The sequence below is a fragment of the Bombina bombina genome, chromosome 6 (assembly GCF_027579735.1).
Source record: "Bombina bombina isolate aBomBom1 chromosome 6, aBomBom1.pri, whole genome shotgun sequence".
Taxonomy (NCBI): Eukaryota; Metazoa; Chordata; class Amphibia; order Anura; family Bombinatoridae; genus Bombina; species Bombina bombina.
The window spans coordinates 253,326,501-253,348,516 of record NC_069504.1 but is presented as its reverse complement, the minus strand read 5'-3'; the positions used below and the strand labels follow the sequence as shown (position 1 = coordinate 253,348,516).

The 22,016-nt window shown below is 42.7% G+C and overlaps 1 protein-coding gene across 3 annotated transcripts in view; it reads right to left on the bottom strand.

Moving 5' to 3' along the window:
* The window catches only part of ZFC3H1 (zinc finger C3H1-type containing), a 635,174-nt gene that overhangs the window by 213,029 nt on the left and 400,129 nt on the right, over positions 1-22,016 (bottom strand). For all 3 annotated transcript variants that reach the window (XM_053716781.1, XM_053716782.1, XM_053716783.1), the window contains 2 exons: positions 1,948-2,139; positions 1,602-1,839 (listed from right to left, as the gene is read on the bottom strand). In XM_053716781.1, coding sequence (XP_053572756.1) covers positions 1,602-1,839; positions 1,948-2,139 — 430 coding nt within the window. The remainder of the gene's footprint in view (positions 1-1,601; positions 1,840-1,947; positions 2,140-22,016) is intronic.

Below are 22,016 nucleotides of genomic sequence, written 5' to 3'. Positions count from 1 at the left end.
GGATTTTTAGCAAATACTTATCCATCTAACTATTCACTATTTCCCTCAACAAAATATATCACTGACATCATTTTCTTAAGCTCTAAACTCAGCGTATGGGTTTCCTTGTAACATACCAACTGTTTATTATATACATGTGTCTGCTTTATCTGTCATTGTGAATGGACAACTTATTTATTTGTTACCTTCTGTAATCTCAATAAAAATATATTTAAAAAAAAAAAAAAAAAAAACTACATTTAAACACCAAAAAACTCTTAGCCATCTCCGTGGAGATGTTGCCTGTGCAACGGCAAAGAGAATGACTGGGGTAGGCGGAGCCTAGGAGGGATCATATGACCAGCTTTGCTGGGCTCTTTGCCATTTCCTGTTGGGGAAGAGAATATCCCACAAGTAAGGATGACGCCGTGGACCGGACACACCTATGTTGGAGAAATTGAGATAGGACAATATCCTTCATAGCAATCTCTTTACAAGTATTTTAAACAGAAGAGAAATTTTAGAGTCTAGTATAATTTTATAGTTTTTATCTCCCATATACAGGACAGGTATATAGTTTCACCTATGTTGTATTCATATTCTTATGTTTGAACTCTTAAATTCATTAATTCAGTACCAACTTTCCTAGGTAACATGGAGAATTTATTATTTAATACCTTAGGATAGTGTCTATTAGTCTAGAATCTCTATATTTTTGCTTCAGAGATGCAATATAACACCACTTGTCTCAATGATCTTATATAGCTTCAGGAACCTCCTATACATCACTATCCACCAGTATGGTTGAAACATGTATTTAAAAAAGTAATAAGGAGATGACAGGAGTGTGATGTTTAGAATTTATATTATAGTTAATATGGAGGTTCCTTTTTTTTTACTAAAATTGTGTTATATAAAGTTTATACCACCAACTTATATCTCCAGTATGTAATATTTTTTTTTTTTAAACTACCTCTAGAAAGTTCAGAGTACTAATGTTATTATGCTAAAGCATCTGCTCAGCTAGTTAATTCTATTATTTTTAGAATGAGGTATATAAATAAACTAAAACGAGGTTTCATTCCAAAATGTTTAATCTTAATATAAACTTAATTAATGCTTGTATTGCCTATATATTTTGTGCACTCTAACTGGAAGTTATCAAGCTTGTTATAATGTTCTTATATAACTAGGAGTATTACTTTAATTATAGCGACAAATGTCTCTTCAATTGACGTGTAAAACAGTATATAGTACATTTGTACTTGGTTATTTTATTGCATTTATTGTTATGTGTGAACATATACTATATGATATTTAATATAAAAACCTTAATAAAAAAAAGAATGATTTTTTTTTAAAAAAAAATCTTCAGACACCAACTTCGCACATCCGCCATTGACAGAGGCAAAGAGAATGACTGAGGGTTATGGGTAAGGGAAGTGACACTTAACAGCTCTGCTGGGGTGCTCTTTGCCGCCTCCTGCTGAATAGTAGTGAATATCCTACTAGAAATTGGAATGGCGTCGTGGACTCTCCATGTCTTAGGAAAGAAATTAAAATTTGGTAACTAATGGTTAAGCATATACTAAAGATAGTGACATCATGAATATATAACATACCTTCAAAGACTGCAAGCAGCATGGCAGGATCAGTTGTTATACTTTGGGAATCAAGCCAAGATAACAGAAAAGGTTCTTTGTTGACTATCCTTGCAGGATTTGCATTTGTTGGATCATAGAATTGAGCTGGTAAGCTACTGAATTCCATGAGATGAATATATGAAAGCCATGCTAAGCAGCGGTCCTGAGGAGAAAGGTAATCTCCTATGCTCTTCTCAGTTGGGGATTTTAAAGCATTCTATATTTAAAAGAAAAAAAAAAATTAAAAAAAAATTAAAGAATGAGAAAATGTGAAAACTACGATAGCAAAGAATTATTGAACTATGGAAATAATTTGATTCGCTACCTGTAACAGAGCAAGAGCATTTTGCAGTCTTCCAGTGAACAAACTCAAGTGTACTCTGTAAAGTAAGATCTCAAGAAGCTGAAGCGAAAGTACTTCGGATTTTTGGTCATCTTCTAAACTATTCATAAGATACATCAGCGTTCTGTTGCACACAGAGTCCTTGCCATCAAATGATTTTTCCAAACTGAGAAACTAAATTGAGAAAGCACATTTAATCGATAACCTGCAAAAACAACCTGCAAGAACTTCAGAAAAGGTGGGTAATTTATGATGGAACGCTTTATAAAAACGTTAAATGGACAATAATCACCTTGTAATTACAAGTTTTTTTTCTGTAATCTATAATTAGCATACTATGTAAGTAACATTTTTAAAATGCTTTAACACCTTGTTTGCTGAAATTGTTTTTCAATAGTTAAGCTTGAACCATCCTATGCCTTATTTGAAGGAGCAAATACATACATGTTACTAGAGTAGGAGAGTCATGCCACTCATTTTGCTAGCAAAATCACTATATTCTGCAAATCCCTTCTGCTGAAGCCAATTAGGGAAAGATATGTGGCAAGGTTAGTCTAGTGAATCCTGCTATTTGCACTTTCAGCTTTTAGAATTGGAAAAAAGGAAATTTATGCTTACCTGATAAATGAATTTCTTTTTCGATACGATGAGTCCACGGATTTCATCCTTACTTGTGGGATATCGCCTCCTGATCAGCAGGAGGAGGTAAAGAGCACCACAGCAGAGCTGTATAAATAGCTCCTCTCTTCCCTCCCAACCCAGTCATTCGAAGTTAGGAAGAGAAAGGAAAAGGTGTCTGAAGTTTAACAAAAATTGAATAACCTGTCTCAGAACAGGGCGGGCCGTGGACTCATTGTATCGAAAAAGAAATAAATTTATCAGGTAAGCATAAAGTTCCTTTTCTTTTTCAAGATACGATGAGTCCACGGATTTCATCCTTACTTGTGGGATACAATACCAAAGCTATAGTACACGGATGAAAGGGTAGGGACAAGACGGGGAACCTAAACGGAAGGCACCACTGCTTGAAGAACTTTCCTCCCAAAAACAGCCTCAGCAGAGGCAAAAGTATAAAATTTGCAAAATTTGGAAAAAGTGTGAAGAGAGGACCAAGTTGCAGCCTTGCAAATCTGTTCAACAGAAGCATTATTGAAAGCCCATGAGGAAGCCACAGCCCTAGTGGAATGAGCCGTAACCCTCTCAGGAGTGTGCTGCCCAGCAATCTCATATGCAAGACGTATGATACTCTTCATCCACAAAGAAAAAGAAGAAGCCGTAGCTTTCTGACCCTTACGTCTGCCAGAAAAAACTACAAACAAAGAAGAGGACTGACTAAAGTCCTTAGTCGCCTGAAGATAAAACTTCAGGGCCCAAACCAGATCTAAATTGTGAAGAAGTCTCTCCTTCTGGGAAGAAGGATTAGAACACAAGGAAGTAACAACTATTTCTTGGTTATTGTTCCTATCCAAAACTACTTTAGGAAGAAAACCTAATTTTGTTCTAAATACTACCTTATCTGAGTGGAAAATAAGGTATGGAGATTCGCATTGTAGCGCCGAGAGTTCTGAGACTCTTCGCGCAGAAGAAATAGCAACCAGAAAAAGAACTTTCCAAGATAGCAACTTGATATCTAAGGAATGCATAATAGGCTCAAACGGAGCCCCTTGAAGAACTTTGAGAACTAGAATAAGACTCCATGGAGGAGTAACTGGTTTGAACACAGGCCTGATTCTTACCAAGGCCTGACAAAAAGATTGAACATCTGGTACACCTGCTAGACATTTGTGAAACAAAAATGGATAGAGCTAAAATTTGACCGTTTAGGGAACTAGCAGATAAACCCTTCTCCAGACCTTCCTAGAGAAAAGACAAAACTCTAGGAATCCTAATTCTACTCCAAGAGTAGCCCTTGGATTCACACCAATAAAAGTATCTATGTCAAATTTTATTGTAGATTTTTCCAGTTACAGGCTTAGGAGCCTGAATCAAGGTCTCTATGACCGGATCAGAGAACCCACGCTTGGATAAAATTAAGCGTTCAATCTCCACGCAGACAGCTTCAGAGAAGCTAGATTTGGATGAAGGAAGGGACCCTGAATGAAGGTCCTTCCTCAACGGCAGTCTCCAAGGTGGTAGAGATGCCATCTCTATCAGGTCCGCATACCAAATTCTTCGAGGCCATGCCGGTGCTATGAGTATCACCGACGCCCTCTCCTGTTTGAGTCGGGCAATTACCCGAGGAAGAAGTGCAAATGGAGGAAACAGGTATGCTAGATTGAAGTTCCAAGGAACCGCCAGAGCGTCTTAATTCCGCCTGGGGGTCCCTGGATCTCGACCCGTATCTCGGAAGTTTGGCATTCCTTTGAGATGCCATCAGATGCAACTCTGGCTGTCCCCACTTGAGGATCAGTTTGGAAAACACCTCCAGATGGAGTTCCCACTCCCCCGGATGGAATGTCTGAAATCCGCCTCCCAATTGTCTACTCCCGGGATGTGGATCGCTGACAGGCAACAAGAATGGGTCTCTGCCCATTGAATTATTTTGGATACTTCTGTCATCGCTAGGGAACTTCTTGTTCCCCCCTGATGATTGATGTAAGCCACAGAAGTTATATTGTCTAACTGGAACCCGATAAATTTGGCCACGGTTAACCGAGGACAGGCCAGAAGCGCATTGAGAATCGCTCTCAGTTCTAGAATGTTTATAGGGAGAACCAACTCTGACTAAGTCTAAAGTCTGAGTCTTCAGGGAGTTCCAGACAGCTCTCCACCCCAGAAGGCTGGCGTCTGTCACAATTTCCCAAGCCGGCCTGCGAAAGCAGGTTCCCTGGGATAGATGATCCAGAGACAACCACCACTGAAGAGAATCCCTTGTCTCCTGATCTAGAGTTATCAGAGGAGACAGGTCTGTATAATCCCCGTTCCATTGCCTGAGCATACTTAGCTGTAGAGGTTTGAGATGGAAAGGGATGATATCCATTGTCTCCACCATCAGCCCAATTACCTCCATACATTGAGCCACCGAAGGCCGGAGAGTGGACTGAAGGGCACAACAGGTATGTAACAACTTTGTTTTCCTGACCTCTGTCAGAAACATTTTCATCGACAGGGAATCTATTATGGTCCCTAGAAAGGTTACCCTTGTACTTTGAAACAAGGAGCCTTTATTCCAGATTTATCTTCCACCCAAGAGTACACAGGAAGGATAATACCAGGTTGGTATGGGATCTGGCTTGTTGAAATGATGGTGCTTGAATTAGAATGTCGTCCAGATACGGCGCCACTCCAATGCACTGCGCTCGAAGAACCACCAGAAGAGATCCCAGCACCTTTGTAAATATTTTTGGAGCAGTGGCCAGGCGAAAAGGTAACGCCATGAACTGAAAGTTTGCTAAGAATGCAAACCTTAGAAATGTGTAATGGTCCCTGTGAATGGGAACATGAAGGTATGCGTCCTTAAGGTCCACTGTGGTCATGAACTGACCTTCTTGAATCAGTGGTAGCATGGAACGTATAGTTTCCATCTTGAAAGACGGAATGCTTAGAAATTTGTTTAGACTCTTGAGGTCCAAGATTGGTCTGAAGGTTCCCTCTTTTTTGGGAACCACAAACAGATTTGAGTAAAAACCCTGACCCTGTTCCTGTGCTGGAACGGGAACGATCACTCCCCTGACAGAGAGATCCTCTACGCAACTTAAGAACGCCTCTCTTTTTATCTGGTCTGCAGATAATCTTGAAGGCAGGAACCTGCCGATAGGAGGGAATTTTTGAATTCCAATTTGTACCCCTGGGACACTATTTCTAAAGCCCAGGGATCCTGATCATCCCACACCCAAGCCTGAACAAAAAGGGATAGTCTGCCGCCTATCAGATCCAGCCTCGGATCGGGGGCATGCCCTTCATCCTGACTTAGTTCCAATTTCAGGCTTCTTGGTTTGCTTGGGCTTCCAAGAAGGGTTGGGCCTCCATGCAGGCTTAGGTTGTTCCTGCTTGGCGAAGGAAGAGGAAGCAATTCCTTTGTTATTCCGAAAGGAACGAAAACTAGTCTGTCGTCCTTTAAGTTTAATCTTCTTATCCTGCGGGAGCAGGTCCGAACAAGGTCTTACCCTTGTAAGGAACAGTAAGGAGCTTAGTCTTAAAAGACATATCCGCGGACCAAGGCTTTAGCCATAAGGCCCTGCAGGCTAGGACCGAAAGACCCGAACTCTTAGCTGCCAGCTTAAAGACCTGCAAAGAAGCGTCTGTAATAAAGGCTTAGCTTTTATCTTGTCTTGTATTTCCTCCAAGGGAGTCTCTGACTGAAGCGACTCATTTAGATTGTCTAACCAGTATGCCACCGCACCCGTGACGGTAATAATACAGGCAGTAGGGTGCATCAGAAGTCCCTGATGTACATAAAGTTTCTTAAGTATACCCTCTAATCTTTTATCCATAGGGTCTTTAAACGAACAGCTATCCTCTATGGGAATAGTGGTTCTCTTAGCCAGGGTGGAAATAGGGCCCTCCACCTTAGGAAAAGCCTGCCACATTTCTTTAAAAGTATTTTCTACTGGGAACATATTCTTAAACATAAGTGAGGGAGAGAAAGGAATACCAGGCCTCTCCCATTCCTAAGCGAGTATTTCCGAAGTCCGCTTGGGAACTGGAAAAACCTCTGAAAAGGCAGGAATATCAACATACTTGCCCAACTTGTTGGTACCTGTAGGAGCCACCACTAGCATGGGACTACAGTCATCTAATGTAAGTAAAACTTCCTTAATAGCATACGGAGGTGTTCCAGCATAATCTAAAATTCACCACCTCTGATATCTACTTGAGGTATTGAATTAACTGCATCTGAAATTTCCCCTTCAGATAAACCCTCATTGCCTTCCTCCTCAGGTTGGGAAGGTATATCGGTAGTCTCTGCACCCTCACTTATAGATTGTCTAACCTTCCTTTTACGACTGCCCTCTTGTAGGGTGGAAAACAGAATTTATGTTTACCTGATAAATTACTTTCTCCAACGGTGTGTCCGGTCCACGGCGTCATCCTTACTTGTGGGATATTCTCTTCCCCAACAGGAAATGGCAAAGAGCCCAGCAAAGCTGGTCACATGATCCCTCCTAGGCTCCGCCTACCCCAGTCATTCGACCGACGTTAAGGAGGAATATTTGCATAGGAGAAACCATATGGTACCGTGGTGACTGTAGTTAAAGAAAATAAATTATCAGACCTGATTAAAAAAACCAGGGCGGGCCGTGGACCGGACACACCGTTGGAGAAAGTAATTTATCAGGTAAACATAAATTCTGTTTTCTCCAACATAGGTGTGTCCGGTCCACGGCGTCATCCTTACTTGTGGGAACCAATACCAAAGCTTTAGGACACGGATGAAGGGAGGGAGCAAATCAGGTCACCTAAATGGAAGGCACCACGGCTTGCAAAACCTTTCTCCCAAAAATAGCCTCAGAAGAAGCAAAAGTATCAAACTTGTAAAATTTGGTAAAAGTGTGCAGTGAAGACCAAGTCGCTGCCCTACATATCTGATCAACAGAAGCCTCGTTCTTGAAGGCCCATGTGGAAGCCACAGCCCTCGTGGAATGAGCTGTGATTCTTTCGGGAGGCTGCCGTCCGGCAGTCTCGTAAGCCAATCTGATGATGCTCTTAATCCAAAAAGAGAGAGAGGTAGAAGTTGCTTTTTGACCTCTCCTTTTACCGGAATAAACCACAAACAAGGAAGATGTTTGTCTAAAATCCTTTGTAGCATCTAAATAGAATTTTAGAGCGCGAACAACATCCAAATTGTGCAACAAACGTTCCTTCTTTGAAACTGGTTTCGGACACAGAGAAGGTACGATAATCTCCTGGTTAATGTTTTTGTTAGAAACAACTTTCGGAAGAAAACCAGGTTTAGTACGCAAAACCACCTTATCTGCATGGAACACCAGATAAGGAGGAGAACACTGCAGAGCAGATAATTCTGAAACTCTTCTAGCAGAAGAAATTGCAACCAAAAACAAAACTTTCCAAGATAATAATTTAATATCAACGGAATGCAAGGGTTCAAACGGAACCCCCTGAAGAACTGAAAGAACTAAATTGAGACTCCAAGGAGGAGTCAAAGGTTTGTAAACAGGCTTGATTCTAACCAGAGCCTGAACAAAGGCTTGAACATCTGGCACAGTTGCCAGTTTTTTGTGAAGTAACACCGACAAGGCGGAAATCTGTCCCTTCAGGGAACTTGCAGATAATCCTTTTTCCAATCCTTCTTGAAGGAAGGATAGAATCCTAGGAATCTTAACCTTGTCCCAAGGAAATCCCTTAGATTCACACCAACAGATATATTTTTTCCAAATCTTGTGGTAAATCTTTCTAGTTACAGGCTTTCTGGCCTGAACAAGAGTATCGATAACAGAATCTGAGAATCCTCGCTTCGATAAAATCAAGCGTTCAATCTCCAAGCAGTCAGCTGGAGTGAAACCAGATTCGGATGTTCGAACGGACCCTGAACAAGAAGGTCTCGTCTCAAAGGTAGCTTCCAAGGTGGAGCCGATGACATATTCACCAGATCTGCATACCAAGTCCTGCGTGGCCACGCAGGAGCTATCAAGATCACCGACGCCCTCTCCTGATTGATCCTGGCTACCAGCCTGGGGATGAGAGGAAACGGCGGGAACACATAAGCTAGTCTGAAGGTCCAAGGTGCTACTAGTGCATCCACTAGAGCCGCCTTGGGATCCCTGGATCTGGACCCGTAGCAGGGAACTTTGAAGTTCTGACGAGAGGCCATTAGATCCATGTCTGGAATGCCCCACAGCTGAGTGACTTGGGCAAAGATTTCCGGATGGAGTTCCCACTCCCCCGGATGCAATGTCTGACGACTCAGAAAATCCGCTTCCCAATTTTCCACTCCTGGGATGTGGATAGCAGACAGGTGGCAGGAGTGAGACTCCGCCCATAGAATAATCTTGGTCACTTCTTCCATCGCTAGGGAACTCCTTGTTCCCCCCTGATGGTTGATGTACGCAACAGTCGTCATGTTGTCTGATTGAAATCGTATGAACTTGGTCCTCGCTAGCTGAGGCCAAGCCTTGAGAGCATTGAATATCGCTCTCAGTTCCAGAATATTTATCGGTAGAAGAGATTCTTCCCGAGACCAAAGACCCTGAGCTTTCAGGGATCCCCAGACCGCGCCCCAGCCCATCAGACTGGCGTCGGTCGAGACAATGACCCACTCTGGTCTGCGGAATGTCATCCCTTGTGACAGGTTGTCCAGGGACAGCCACCAACGGAGTGAGTCTCTGGTCCTCTGATTTACTTGTATCTTTGGAGACAAGTCTGTATAGTCCCCATTCCACTGACTGAGCATGCACAGTTGTAATGGTCTTAGATGAATGCGCGCAAAAGGAACTATGTCCATTGCCGCTACCATCAACCCGATCACTTCCATGCACTGAGCTACGGAAGGAAGAGGAACGGAATGAAGTATCCGACAAGAGTCCAGAAGTTTTGTTTTTCTGGCCTCTGTTAGAAAAATCCTCATTTCTGAGGAGTCTATAATTGTTCCCAAGAAGGGAACCCTTGTTGACGGGGATAGAGAACTCTTTTCCACGTTCACTTTCCAGCCGTGAGATCTGAGAAAGGCCAGGACGATGTCCGTGTGAGCCTTTGCTTGAGGGAGGGACGACGCTTGAATCAGAATGTCGTCCAGGTAAGGTACTACTGCAATGCCCCTTGGTCTTAGCACCGCTAGAAGGGACCCTAGTACCTTTGTGAAAATCCTTGGAGCAGTGGCTAATCCGAAAGGAAGCGCCACAAACTGGTAATGTTTGTCCAGGAATGCAAACCTTAGGAACCGATGATGTTCCTTGTGGATAGGAATATGTAGATACGCATCCTTTAAATCCACCGTGGTCATGAATTGACCTTCCTGGATGGAAGGAAGGATAGTTCGAATGGTTTCCATCTTGAACGATGGAACCTTGAGAAATTTGTTTAAGATCTTGAGATCTAAGATTGGTCTGAACACACTTTATTACTGCAATTGCGAAAAAACATGAAGGAATTGTTCAAAATTCACCAAATTTTCACCACAGTGTCTTAAAGCCTTAAAAATATTGCACACCAAATTTGGAAGCTTTAACCCTTAAAATAACGGAACCGGAGCCGTTTTAAGCTTTAACCCCTTTACAGTCCCTGGTATCTGCTTTGCTGAGACCCAACCAAACCCAAAGGGGAATACGATACCAAATGACGCCTTCAGAAAGTCTTTTCTAAGTATCAGAGCTCCTCTCACATGCGACTGCATGCCATGCCTCTCAAAAACAAGTGCGCCACACCGGCGCGAAAATGAGACTCTGCTTATGCTTTGGGAAAGCCCCTAAGAAATAAGGTGTCTAATACAGTGCCTGCCGATATTATTATATCAAAATACCCAGATAAAATGATTCCTCAAGGCTAAATATGTGTTAATAATGAATCGATTTAGCCCAGAAAAGTCTACAGTCTAAATAAGCCCTTGTGAAGCCCTTATTTACGATCGTAATAAACATGGCTTACCGGATCCCATAGGGAAAATGACAGCTTCCAGCATTACATCGTCTTGTTAGAATGTGTCATACCTCAAGCAGCAAGAGACTGCACACTGTTCCCCCAACTGAAGTTAATTGCTCTCAACAGTCCTGTGTGGAACAGCCATGGATTTTAGTTACGGTTGCTAAAATCATTTTCCTCATACAAACAGAAATCTTCATCTCTTTTCTGTTTCTGAGTAAATAGTACATACCAGCACTATTTCAAAATAACAAACTCTTGATTGAATAATAAAAAACTACAGTTAAACACTAAAAAACTCTAAGCCATCTCCGTGGAGATGTTGCCTGTACAACGGCAAAGAGAATGACTGGGGTAGGCGGAGCCTAGGAGGGATCATGTGACCAGCTTTGCTGGGCTCTTTGCCATTTCCTGTTGGGGAAGAGAATATCCCACAAGTAAGGATGACGCCGTGGACCGGACACACCTATGTTGGAGAAAAGGTCGACAACGCATCATTGATAGTAGATGACATAAGGGAAGCTATGTCTTTTAGAGTGATTGTGGGCGCTAAAGCAGGAGTACAGGACACTGAGCGGGCGTAATAGATTGAGACGTATGGGGAGAAAGCTCTTTTGAGAAGTATCTATAGTAGAAAGGCTTTGCTCAGTAAAAAGCAATTCTCTGCAGTTTTCAGCCCTCTTAATGCATGAGGGACAAAAAGGGATTGGTGGTTCCACATTAGCATCAAGACATAAGGAGCAAATAGAGCTCTGCAAGTCTCCTGGGTCCATATTGAAGCACAATAAACACAATGCAATAATATAAAAAAACAAAAAAATATTTTAATCAAAAAAACCTTACTGTCACTTTAAATTTTAAAACGTAACTTTTTTACTGCAATAAGAATGAATGTTCAAAACAATGTTTTTTTATACTCCAAAATGAAAAAGAATGCACCCCTATACACCTCAGCAGCCTTGCTGAGGCGCCTACCTGACCCTCTGACCATTATGATATGCACATAACATTGGATCAATAAGGGTTAAAAACGATGCAGCAGAAAAACGGATCACTGTCCTAGAAACCTGCTTGTTTATTTTAGTGAAGCAGGGATCCTGAGAGGAACTTAGTTGAAACCTTGGACCTCTAAGCTAGGCCAAAGCAAAAATTGCCAATAACTAGACCCCGCCCCTTTGTGGGCGTGTCTAACTGTCTCTCACATAGGAAAAATTTTAACGATTAGCCATATGGGAACCACCATTAAAGCCCGTCTCCCAGCCCTGTGCCTGTAACATGCTGTCTCATATCCTCTGAGAGAATAATGTCCCAAGTGCTTATAATATAATGCTATAAGCTTACTGCGTAAATCCTTTATGAAGTGTAATAAAGTGCACCATTTTCCTCTAACAGATTAGAAAAAAAATAAGCAGTTAACTCATGTTGCTGCCTGACAGCCAAGGCAGTTCAGCCGGTTTGAGGAGTTCCATCACTCCACATGGACCTCTGAAATGAATGAAATTCCTGATACAAGCCCCTCAGGATTTTCAGGGTTAGGGCAGCAAAACTGTATGGGAAGCGCAGTGAGTTTAAGTATGTCTCACAAGTTCCCATTGCTTTAAAGTCACCAAAGCTCTTTCAACAGACTCAGAGACTGAAATGGAACACAGCTATACCCCAGGACAAAGCAGAATTAAAATATACTGCAAAATAAAATAAACTCTTGATTGAAGAATCTTTTCTAACACCTCACTTTGCCATCTCCTATCTTACTAACACAGGCAAAGAGAATGACTGGGTTGGGAGGGAAGGGAGGAGCTATTTACACAGCACTGTTGTGGTGCTCTTTGCCTCCTCCTGCTGACCAGGAGGCAATATCTCACAAGGATGAAATCTGTGGACTCATCGTATCTTGAAAAAGAAAAAAAAATTATGCTTACCAGATAAATTATTTTCTTTCCTGGCATGGAGAGTCCACAAATCCATTCAATTACTAGTGGGAATTCAACTCCTGTCCACCAGGTGGAGGCAAATAAAACCCCAGCAGAGCTGTTAAGTATCACTCCCACTTCCCATAAACCCCAGTCATTCAGCCGAAGGTATGTGGAAAGAGAAGATGACACAAGGGGATAGGAGGTGCCTGAGGTTTAAAAAAATATATACAAAAAGTCGTCTTAAAATTAAATCAATGGAGGGTCGTGGAAAGAAAATAACTTATCGGGTAAGCATAAATTTTGTTTTCTTTCCAATGGCATGGAGAGTCCACAAATCCATTCAATTACTAGTGGGAACCAATACCCAAGCTAGAGGACACGGGGGGGTAATTACTAAATCAGGTACCATCCAAAAAATATAATAAAACCTCAGAGAAGGTTTATATAATAACTCTTGAATAGAGTAGTATAAAAAGTAATGATAAATATAAATCACCAGTAGATGGTAGTAGACAAATGTATCCCTGTCAAATTTAGGCTGGACAATAGTTTGTGTAAAGAAAATATAAGAAAACCTCAGAGAAGGTTTACATAATAACTCTTGAATAGAGTAGTATAAAAAGTAATGATAAATATAAATCACCAGTAGATGGTAGTAGACAAATGTATCCCTGTCAAATTTAGGCTGGACAATAGTTTGTGTAAAGAAAATATAAGAAAACCTCAGAGAAGGTTTATATAATAACTCTTGAATAGAGTAGTATAAAAAGTAATGATAAATATAAATCACCAGTAGATGGTAGTAGACAAATGTATCCCTGTCAAATTTAGGCTGGACAATAGTTTGTGTAAAGAAATTAAACTCTTTCCAAATCACAGCTCCACACATAATTAACAAACACTCTAGAGAAAACTATGTCTGAGATAGAATAAAGGAAGACACGCCTCAGACTGCATGATGTTGACCTAATACACACTCTACTATGGCTACTCTCACCCTAGGGGTAGATAAAATAAAGTTTCAGGGCCCAGCAAGATATATAGGTTGATCACAAACCAACATATATAGGGCTCAGAAAAGAATCTTGTAGCTGAGACAAATAATAATGCACCAGAGAACTGAGATTCTCTCCGAGGTGCAAAGCAGCAATGCGCCAAAAGACCCTGATCGTGGCGGGAAAATGCAAAGTGAGGTGCGCCACAAGAATAATAATGGCGACATCTAAATTAGGCACAAAACTGTAATGAAAGTCCAATTGCTATTCAATGATTAAACAGTTGTCATTCCATTAATACTTATCTCCTGAAATAGTAAAGAATAATCCCGCCTCCTAGGGCGGATAACAGGGAATGCGCTTCATCTTAAAAGCGTAACACGCTGAGAGCTGCAAAAGCGGCCACTATACTCACTAAGCCTTTAAAAGCCGACATCTGAAATCTTAACTAAGAGGCATAAGTTATCCCTTGAGAGCCGCGAAGCAGCCATGTGTAAATACTATGGAGAAACCACTAAAAGTTTAAATAACACCCTTAATGGTGATTAGCCAGAAGAACTGCCGAACGTCCCTCAGCCCCTACAACGCAACGCAAACGTAAATTATAAAACGAGAAAATACTGCGAGTCAGGCCCTATAAAAACAAAAAATTTTGCTAACCTGATAATCTAATTTCTTTCATGGGGATGAGAGTCCACGGCTTCATTCATTACTGTTGGGAATTAAGAACCTGGCCACCAGGAGGAGGCAAAGACACCCCCAACCAAAGGCTTAAATACCTCCACCACTTCCCTCATCCCCCAGTCATTCTGCCGAGAGAACAAGGAACAGCAGGAAAAACATAATTTATGCTTACCTGATAAATTCCTTTCTCCTGTAGTGTAGTCAGTCCACGGGTCATCCATTACTTATGGGATATTAACTCCTCCCTAACAGGAAGTGCAAGAGGATCACCCAAGCAGAGCTGCTATATAGCTCCTCCCCTCTACGTCATACCCAGTCATTCGACCGAAACCAAACGAGAAAGGAGAAACTATAGGGTGCAGTGGTGACTGGAGTTTAATTTAAATTTTAGACCTGCCATAAAAAACAGGGCGGGCCGTGGACTGACTACACTACAGGAGAAAGGAATTTATCAGGTAAGCATAAATTATGTTTTCTCCTGTTAAGTGTAGTCAGTCCACGGGTCATCCATTACTTATGGGATACCAATACCAAAGCTAAAGTACACTGATGACGGGAGGGACAGGCAGGATCTTTACACGGAAGGAACCACTGCCTGAAGAACCTTTCTCCCAAAAACAGCCTCAGAAGAAGCAAAAGTGTCAAATTTGTAAAATTTGGAAAAAGTATGAAGAGAAGACCAAGTTGCAGCCTTGCAAATCTGTTCAACAGAGGCCTCATTCTTAAAGGCCCACGTGGAAGCCACAGCTCTCGTAGAATGAGCTGTAATTCTTTCAGGAGGCTGCTGTCCAGCAGTCTCATAGGCTAAACGTATTATGCTACGAAGCCAAAAAGAGAGAGAGGTAGCAGATGCTTTTTGACCTCTCCTCTGTCCAGAATAAACGACAAACAGGGAAGAAGTTTGGCGAAAATCTTTAGTTGCCTGTAAATAAAATTTCAGGGCACGGACTACGTCTAGATTGTGCAGAAGTCGTTCCTTCTTTGAAGAAGGGTTAGGGCACAATGATGGAACAACAATCTCTTGATTGATATTCTTGTTAGTGACTACCTTAGGTAAGAACCCAGGTTTAGTACGCAGAACTACCTTGTCTGAATGAAAAATCAGATAAGGAGAATCACAATGTAAGGCCGATAACTCACAGACTCTTCGAGCCGAGGAAATAGCCATTAAAAACAGAACTTTCCAAGATAACAGCTTGATATCAATGGAATGAAGGGGTTCAAACGGAAAACCCTGTAAAACGTTAAGAACTAAGTTTAAGCTCCACGGTGGAGCAACAGTCTTAAACACAGGCTTAATCCTGGCCAAAGCCTGACAAAAAGCCTGAACGTCTGGAACTTCTGACAGACGTTTGTGTAAAAGGATGGACAGAGCTGAGATCTGTCCCTTTAAAGAACTTGCAGATAAACCCTTTTCTAAACCTTCTTGTAGAAAAGACAATATCCTAGGAATCCTAACCTTACTCCATGAGTAACTCTTGGATTCGCACCAGTGTAAATATTTTACGCCATATCTTATGGTAAATTTTCCTGGTAACAGGTTTCCTAGCCGGTATTAAGGTATCAATTACTGACTCCGAAAATAGACGCTTTGATAAAATCAAGCGTTCAATCTCCATGCAGTCAGCTTCAGAGAAATTAGATTTTGATGTTTGAAAGGACCCTGAATTAGAAGGTCCTGTCTCAGAGGCAGCGACCAAGGTGGACAGGATGACATGTCCACTAGATCTGCATACCAGGTCCTGCGTGGCCACGCAGGCGGTATTAGAATCACCGATGCTTTCTCCTGTTTGATCCTGGCAATCAATCGAGGAAGCATCGGGAAGGGTGGAAACACATAAGCCATCTTGAAGGTCCAAGGTGCTGTCAGAGCATCTATCAGGACCGCTCCCGGGTCCCTGGATCTGGACCCGTAACAAGGAAGCTTGGCGTTCTGGCGAGACGCCATGAGATCCATATCTGGTTTGCCCCAACGTCGAAGTATTTGGGCAAAGACCTCCGGATGAAGTTCCCACTCCACCGGATGAAAAGTCTGGCGACTTAGGAAATCCGCCTCCCAGTTCTCCACGCCTGGGATGTGGATCGCTGACAGGTGGCAAGAGTGAGACTCTGCCCAGCGAATTATCTTTGAAACTTCCATCATCGCTAGGGAACTCCTTGTCCCTCCCTGATGGTTGATGTAAGCCACAGTCATGATGTTGTCCGACTGAAACCTGATGAACCTCAGAGTAGCTAACTGAGGCCAAGTCAGAAGGGCATTGAGAACTGCTCTCAATTCCAGAATGTTTATTGGAAGGAGACTCTCCTCCTGAGTCCATGATCCCTGAGCCTTCAGGGAATTCCAGACAGCGCCCCAACCTAGTAGGCTGGCGTCTGTTGTTACAATTGTCCAGTCTGGCCTGCTGAAGGGCATCCCCCTGGACAGATGTGGCCGAGAAAGCCACCATAGAAGAGAAACTCTGGTCTCTTGATCCAGATTCAGCATAGCGGACAAATCTGAGTAATCCCCATTCCACTGACTTAGCATGCACAATTGCAGCGGTCTGAGATGCAGGCGTGCAAAAGGTACTATGTCCATTGCCGCTACCATTAAGCCGATTACCTCCATGCATTGAGCCACTGACGGATGTTGAATGGAATGAAGGACACGGCAAGCATTTAGAAGTTTTGTTAACCTGTCCTCTGTCAGGTAAATTTTCATTTCTACAGAATCTATAAGAGTCCCCAAGAAGGGAACTCTTGTGAGTGGCAATAGAGAACTCTTTTCTACGTTCACCTTCCACCCATGCGACCTTAGAAATGCCAGAACTAACTCTGTATGAGACTTGGCAGTTTGGAAATTTGACGCTTGTATCAGAATGTCGTCTAGGTACGGAGCTACCGCTATTCCTCGCGGTCTTAGTACCGCCAGAAGAGAGCCCAGGACCTTTGTAAAGATTCTTGGAGCCGTAGCTAACCCGAAGGGAAGAGCTACAAACTGATAATGCCTGTCTAGGAAGGCAAACCTTAGGTACCGGTAATGATCCTTGTGAATCGGTATGTGAAGGTACGCATCCTTTAGATCCACTGTGGTCATGTACTGACCCTTTTGGATCATGGGTAAGATTGTCCGAATAGTTTCCATTTTGAACGATGGAACTCTTAGGAATTTGTTTAGGATCTTTAAATCCAAGATTGGTCTGAAGGTTCCTTCTTTCTTGGGAACCACAAACAGATTTGAGTAAAACCCTTGTCCGTGTTCCGACCGCGAAACCGGGTGGATCACTCCCATTAGCAAAAGATCTTGTACACAGCGTAGAAACGCCTCTTTCTTTGTCTGGTTTGTTGACAACCTTGAAAGATGAAATCTCCCTTTTGGAGGAGAAGCTTTGAAGTCCAGAAGATATCCCTGAGATATGATCTCTAACGCCCAGGGATAATGGACATCTCTTGCCCAAGCCGGATCGGGGGCCCTCACTTCATGCTGTCTTAGGGGCAGCAGCAGGTTTTCTGGCCTGCTTGCCCTTGTTCCAGGTCTGGTTAGGTTTCCAGCCCTGTCTGTAACGAGCAACAGTTCCTTCCTGTTTTGGAGCGGAGGAAGTTGATGCTGCTCCTGCCTTGAAGTTACGAAAGGCACGAAAATTAGACTGTCTAGCCCTTGGTTTGGCTCTGTCTTGAGGCAGGGCATGGCCCTTACCTCCAGTAATGTCAGCGATAATTTCTTTCAAACCGGGCCCAAATAATGTCTGCCCTTTGAAAGGTATGTTAAGCAATTTAGATTTAGAAGTCACATCGGCTGACCAGGATTTTAGCCACAGCGCTCTGCGCGCCTGAATGGCGAATCCGGAATTCTTAGCCGTAAGCTTAGTTAAATGTACTACGGCATCAGAAATAAATGAATTAGCTAGCTTAAGGACTCTAAGCTTGTCTATAATTTCATCCAATGGAACTGAGCTAATGGTCTCTTCTAGAGACTCAAACCAAAATGCCGCCGCAGCCGTGACAGGCGCAATGCATGCGAGGGGTTGTAATATAAAACCTTGTTGAGTAAACATTTTCTTAAGGTAACCCTCTAACTTTTTGTCCATTGGGTCTGAAAAGGCACAGCTATCCTCCACCGGGATAGTGGTACGGTTAGCCAGAGTAGAAACTGCTCCTTCCACCTTAGGGACCATCTGCCATAAGTCCCGTGTGGTGGCATCTATTGGAAACATTTTTCTAAATATAGGAGGGGGGGAAAAGGGCACACCGGGCCTATCCCACTCCTTGGTAATAATCTCTGTAAGCCTCTTAGGTATAGGAAAAACGTCAGTACACGCCGGTACCGCATAGTATCTATCCAGCCTACATAATTTCTCTGGGATTGCAACCGTGTTACAATCATTCAGAGCCGCTAATACCTCCCCTAATAATACACGGAGGTTCTTCAAGCTTAAATTTAAAATTTGAAATGTCTGAGTCCAGTTTATTTGGATCAGATCCGTCACCCACAGAATGAAGCTCTCCGTCTTCATGTGCTGCCATTTGTGACGCAGTATCAGACATGGCTCTAACATTATCAGCGTACTCTGTTCTCACCCCAGAGTGGTCGCGTTTACCTCTAAGTTCTGGTAATTTAGATAAAACTTCAGTCATAACATTAGCCATGTCTTGTAAAGTGATTTGTAATGGCCGCCCTGATGTACTTGGCGTCGCAATATCACGCACCTCCTGAGCGGGAGATGCAGGTACTGACACGTGAGGAGAGTTAGTCGGCATAACTTTCCCCTCGTTGTCTGCTGAAATTTTCTTAAAATGTACAGATTGGCTTTTATTTAAAGTAGCATCAATGCAATTAGTACACAAATTTCTATTGGGCTCCACATTGGCTTTTGAACATATTGCACAAAGAGATTCCTCTGTGTCAGACATGTTTAACAAACTAGCAATTAGCCTAGCAAGCTTGGAAAATACTTTTCAAATAAATTTGCAAGCAATATAAAAAACGTTACTGTGCCTTTAAGAAGCACACAAAAACTGTCACAGTTGAAATAACAATGAACCGGATTAGTTATAGAAACCAAATTTTCACAGTAAATGCATTAAGTTAGCAAAGGATTGCACCCACTAGCAATGGATGATTAACCCCTTAATATAAAAAAAAAACGGATAACAATTGAAAATATAAGCGTTTTTATCACAGTCAAAGCACAGTCTCACAGGTCTGCTGTGAGTGATTACCTCCCTCAAAACTAGTTTTGGAGACCCCTGAGCTCTGTAGAGACGTCCTGGATCATGCAGGGAGAAAAAGGCAGACTGACTGAATTTCTAATGCGCAGTAAAAGCGCCAAAATAGGCCCCTCCCACTCATAATACAACAGTGAGGGAAGCTCAGTAAACTGTTTTAATTCAAAACAAACGACAGCCATGTGGAAAATAACGCCCAAAACAATTTTTCACCAAGTACCTCAGATAAATAAACGATTAACATACCAGCAAACGTTTAAAATATAATTTATGAAATGTTATTAAAAAGCCTGCTGCTAGCCGCTCACACTGCAGATTAGGCTAGAAGTTATATGTATACAGTATTTTCCCAGTGAAGTGCCATTCCCCAGAAATACTTAAGTGTAAACATACATACATATCAGCCTGATACCAGTTGCTACTACTGCATTTAAGGCTGTACTTACATTACATCGGTATTAGCAGTATTTTCTCAGTCAATTCCATTCCTTAGAAAATAATATACTGCAACATACCTCCTTGCAGGTGAACCTGCCCGCTGTCCCCTGTTCTGAAGTTACCTCGCTCCTCAGAATGGCCGAGAACAGCAAATGGATCTTAGTTACGTCCGCTAAGATCATACACAAACTAAGGTAGATTCTTCTTCTAATGCTGCCTGAGAAAAAACAACACACTCCGGTGCCGTTTAAAATAAACTTTTAATTGAAGAAATAAAAACTAAGTTTAACAACCACAGTCCTCTCACACATCCCATCTATTAGTTAGGTGCAAGAGAATGACTGGGTATGACGTAGAGGGGAGGAGCTATATAGCAGCTCTGCTTGGGTGATCCTCTTGCACTTCCTGTTAGGGAGGAGTTAATATCCCATAAGTAATGGATGACCCGTGGACTGACTACACTTAACAGGAGAAAATATCAGGGTAAAAATGGTGCCCGAAGAGTAATTAAATTTAGGTCTCCTCCCCACGATGGAAATTAAATTATCAGGTTCATTCATTCATTACTGTTGGGAAACATATACCCAAGCTCTAGAGGACACTGAATGAAACCGGGAGGGTAAAAGGCAGACCACAGCCTGCAAAACCTCTCTCCCAAAAACAGCTACGGCAGAAGCAAAAACATCAAATTTGTAAAACTTTGTAAAAGAGTGTAAAATTGTGTAAGGATGACCAGGTAGCCGCCTTACAAATTTGCTCCATAGAGGCCTCATTCTTGAAGGCCCAAGACAAAGCCACAGCTCTAGTTGAATGAGCCGTGATCCTCTGAGGAGGCTTATGTCCCACTGTCTCATAGGCCAAGCGAATCAAGCTCCTCAACCAAAAGGACAAAGTAGAAGAAGAGGCTTTCTGCCCCTTGCGCTTCCCTGAATACACCACAAAAAGAGATGTAGACTGTCTAAAATCCTTTGTAGCATGAAGATAGAAGTTTAAGGCACAAACCACATCCAGGTTATGAAGTAACCTCTCCTTAGAAGGAGGGTTAGGACATAAAGAAGGAACAACTATTTCCTGATTGATGTTACTGTTAGACGCCACCTTGGGAAGAAACCCCAAACCAGTGTGAAACATAGCCTTATCTGCATGAAAAACCAGATAAGGATGCAAACATGGCAGGGCAGCCAATTCAGATACTCTGCGTGCCGATGCAATGGCCAACAAGAAGAGAACATTCCAGGACAGAATCTTAATGTCAATGGAATGCATAGGCTCAAATGGAACCGTCTGCAATACCTTAATGACCAAGTTTAAGCTCCATGGGGGAGCAGACTGTCTAAAGACAGGGCTGATTATAAACAGAGCCTGAACAAAAAATATTGGATGTCAGGGAGCTCAGCGAGTCTCCTATGCAACAAGACTGATAATGCCGAAATCTGTCCCTTTAAGGAACTGGCGGCAAGACCCTTCTCCAAACAGTCTTGGAGAAAGGACAGAATCCTGGATACCTTCACCTTATGCAAAGGATATCAATGTTTCTCACACCAGGACAAGCAAGTTCTCCACATCTTATGGTAGATGAGACGAGTGACTGGCTTCCTTGCCTGAACTAGAGTGTGGGTCACACTTGCAGAAAAGCCTCTCTTGGCCAAGACTAGGCGCTCAATCTCCACGCTGTCAGCCTCAGAGATTAGAGATTTTGATATTGAAAAGGGCCCTGTTCAAGCAGATTCCTGCGACAGTGTAACCTTCACGGCGGAGAGGATGACATCCCCACCAGATCCGCAAACCCACGTCCTCCACGGCCACAATGGAGCAATCAGAATGGCCGAAGCTCGCTCCTGTTTGATGCGTGCCACTACACGAGGTAGAAGTCGTAACGGTGGAAAAAAGTAAGCTAGGCTGAACCCCCAATGCACCGCTAAGGCATCTATCAGCACTGCCTGGGGGATCCCTGGACCTCGACCCGTATCGGGTTAGCTTGCAATTGAGTCTGGAAGCCATGAGATCTATCTCCGGCGTTCCCCACGAGGCAAATCTACGCAAACACTTCGGGGTGAAGACAATTCCCTCGGATGGAAGGATTGCCTGTTGAGAAAGTCTGCTTCCCAGTTCACACCTGGAAAGTGAATCGCTTAGAGCAAGCAGCGGTGGGACTCCAAGATCCGAGACACCTCCCTCATGGTTAGAGAGCTCCTTGTCCCCCCCTGATGGTTGATGTAAGCCACGGAGGTAATGTTGTGGGTCCGGAATTTGATGAAGCTGAACGACCTCAGAGGAGGCC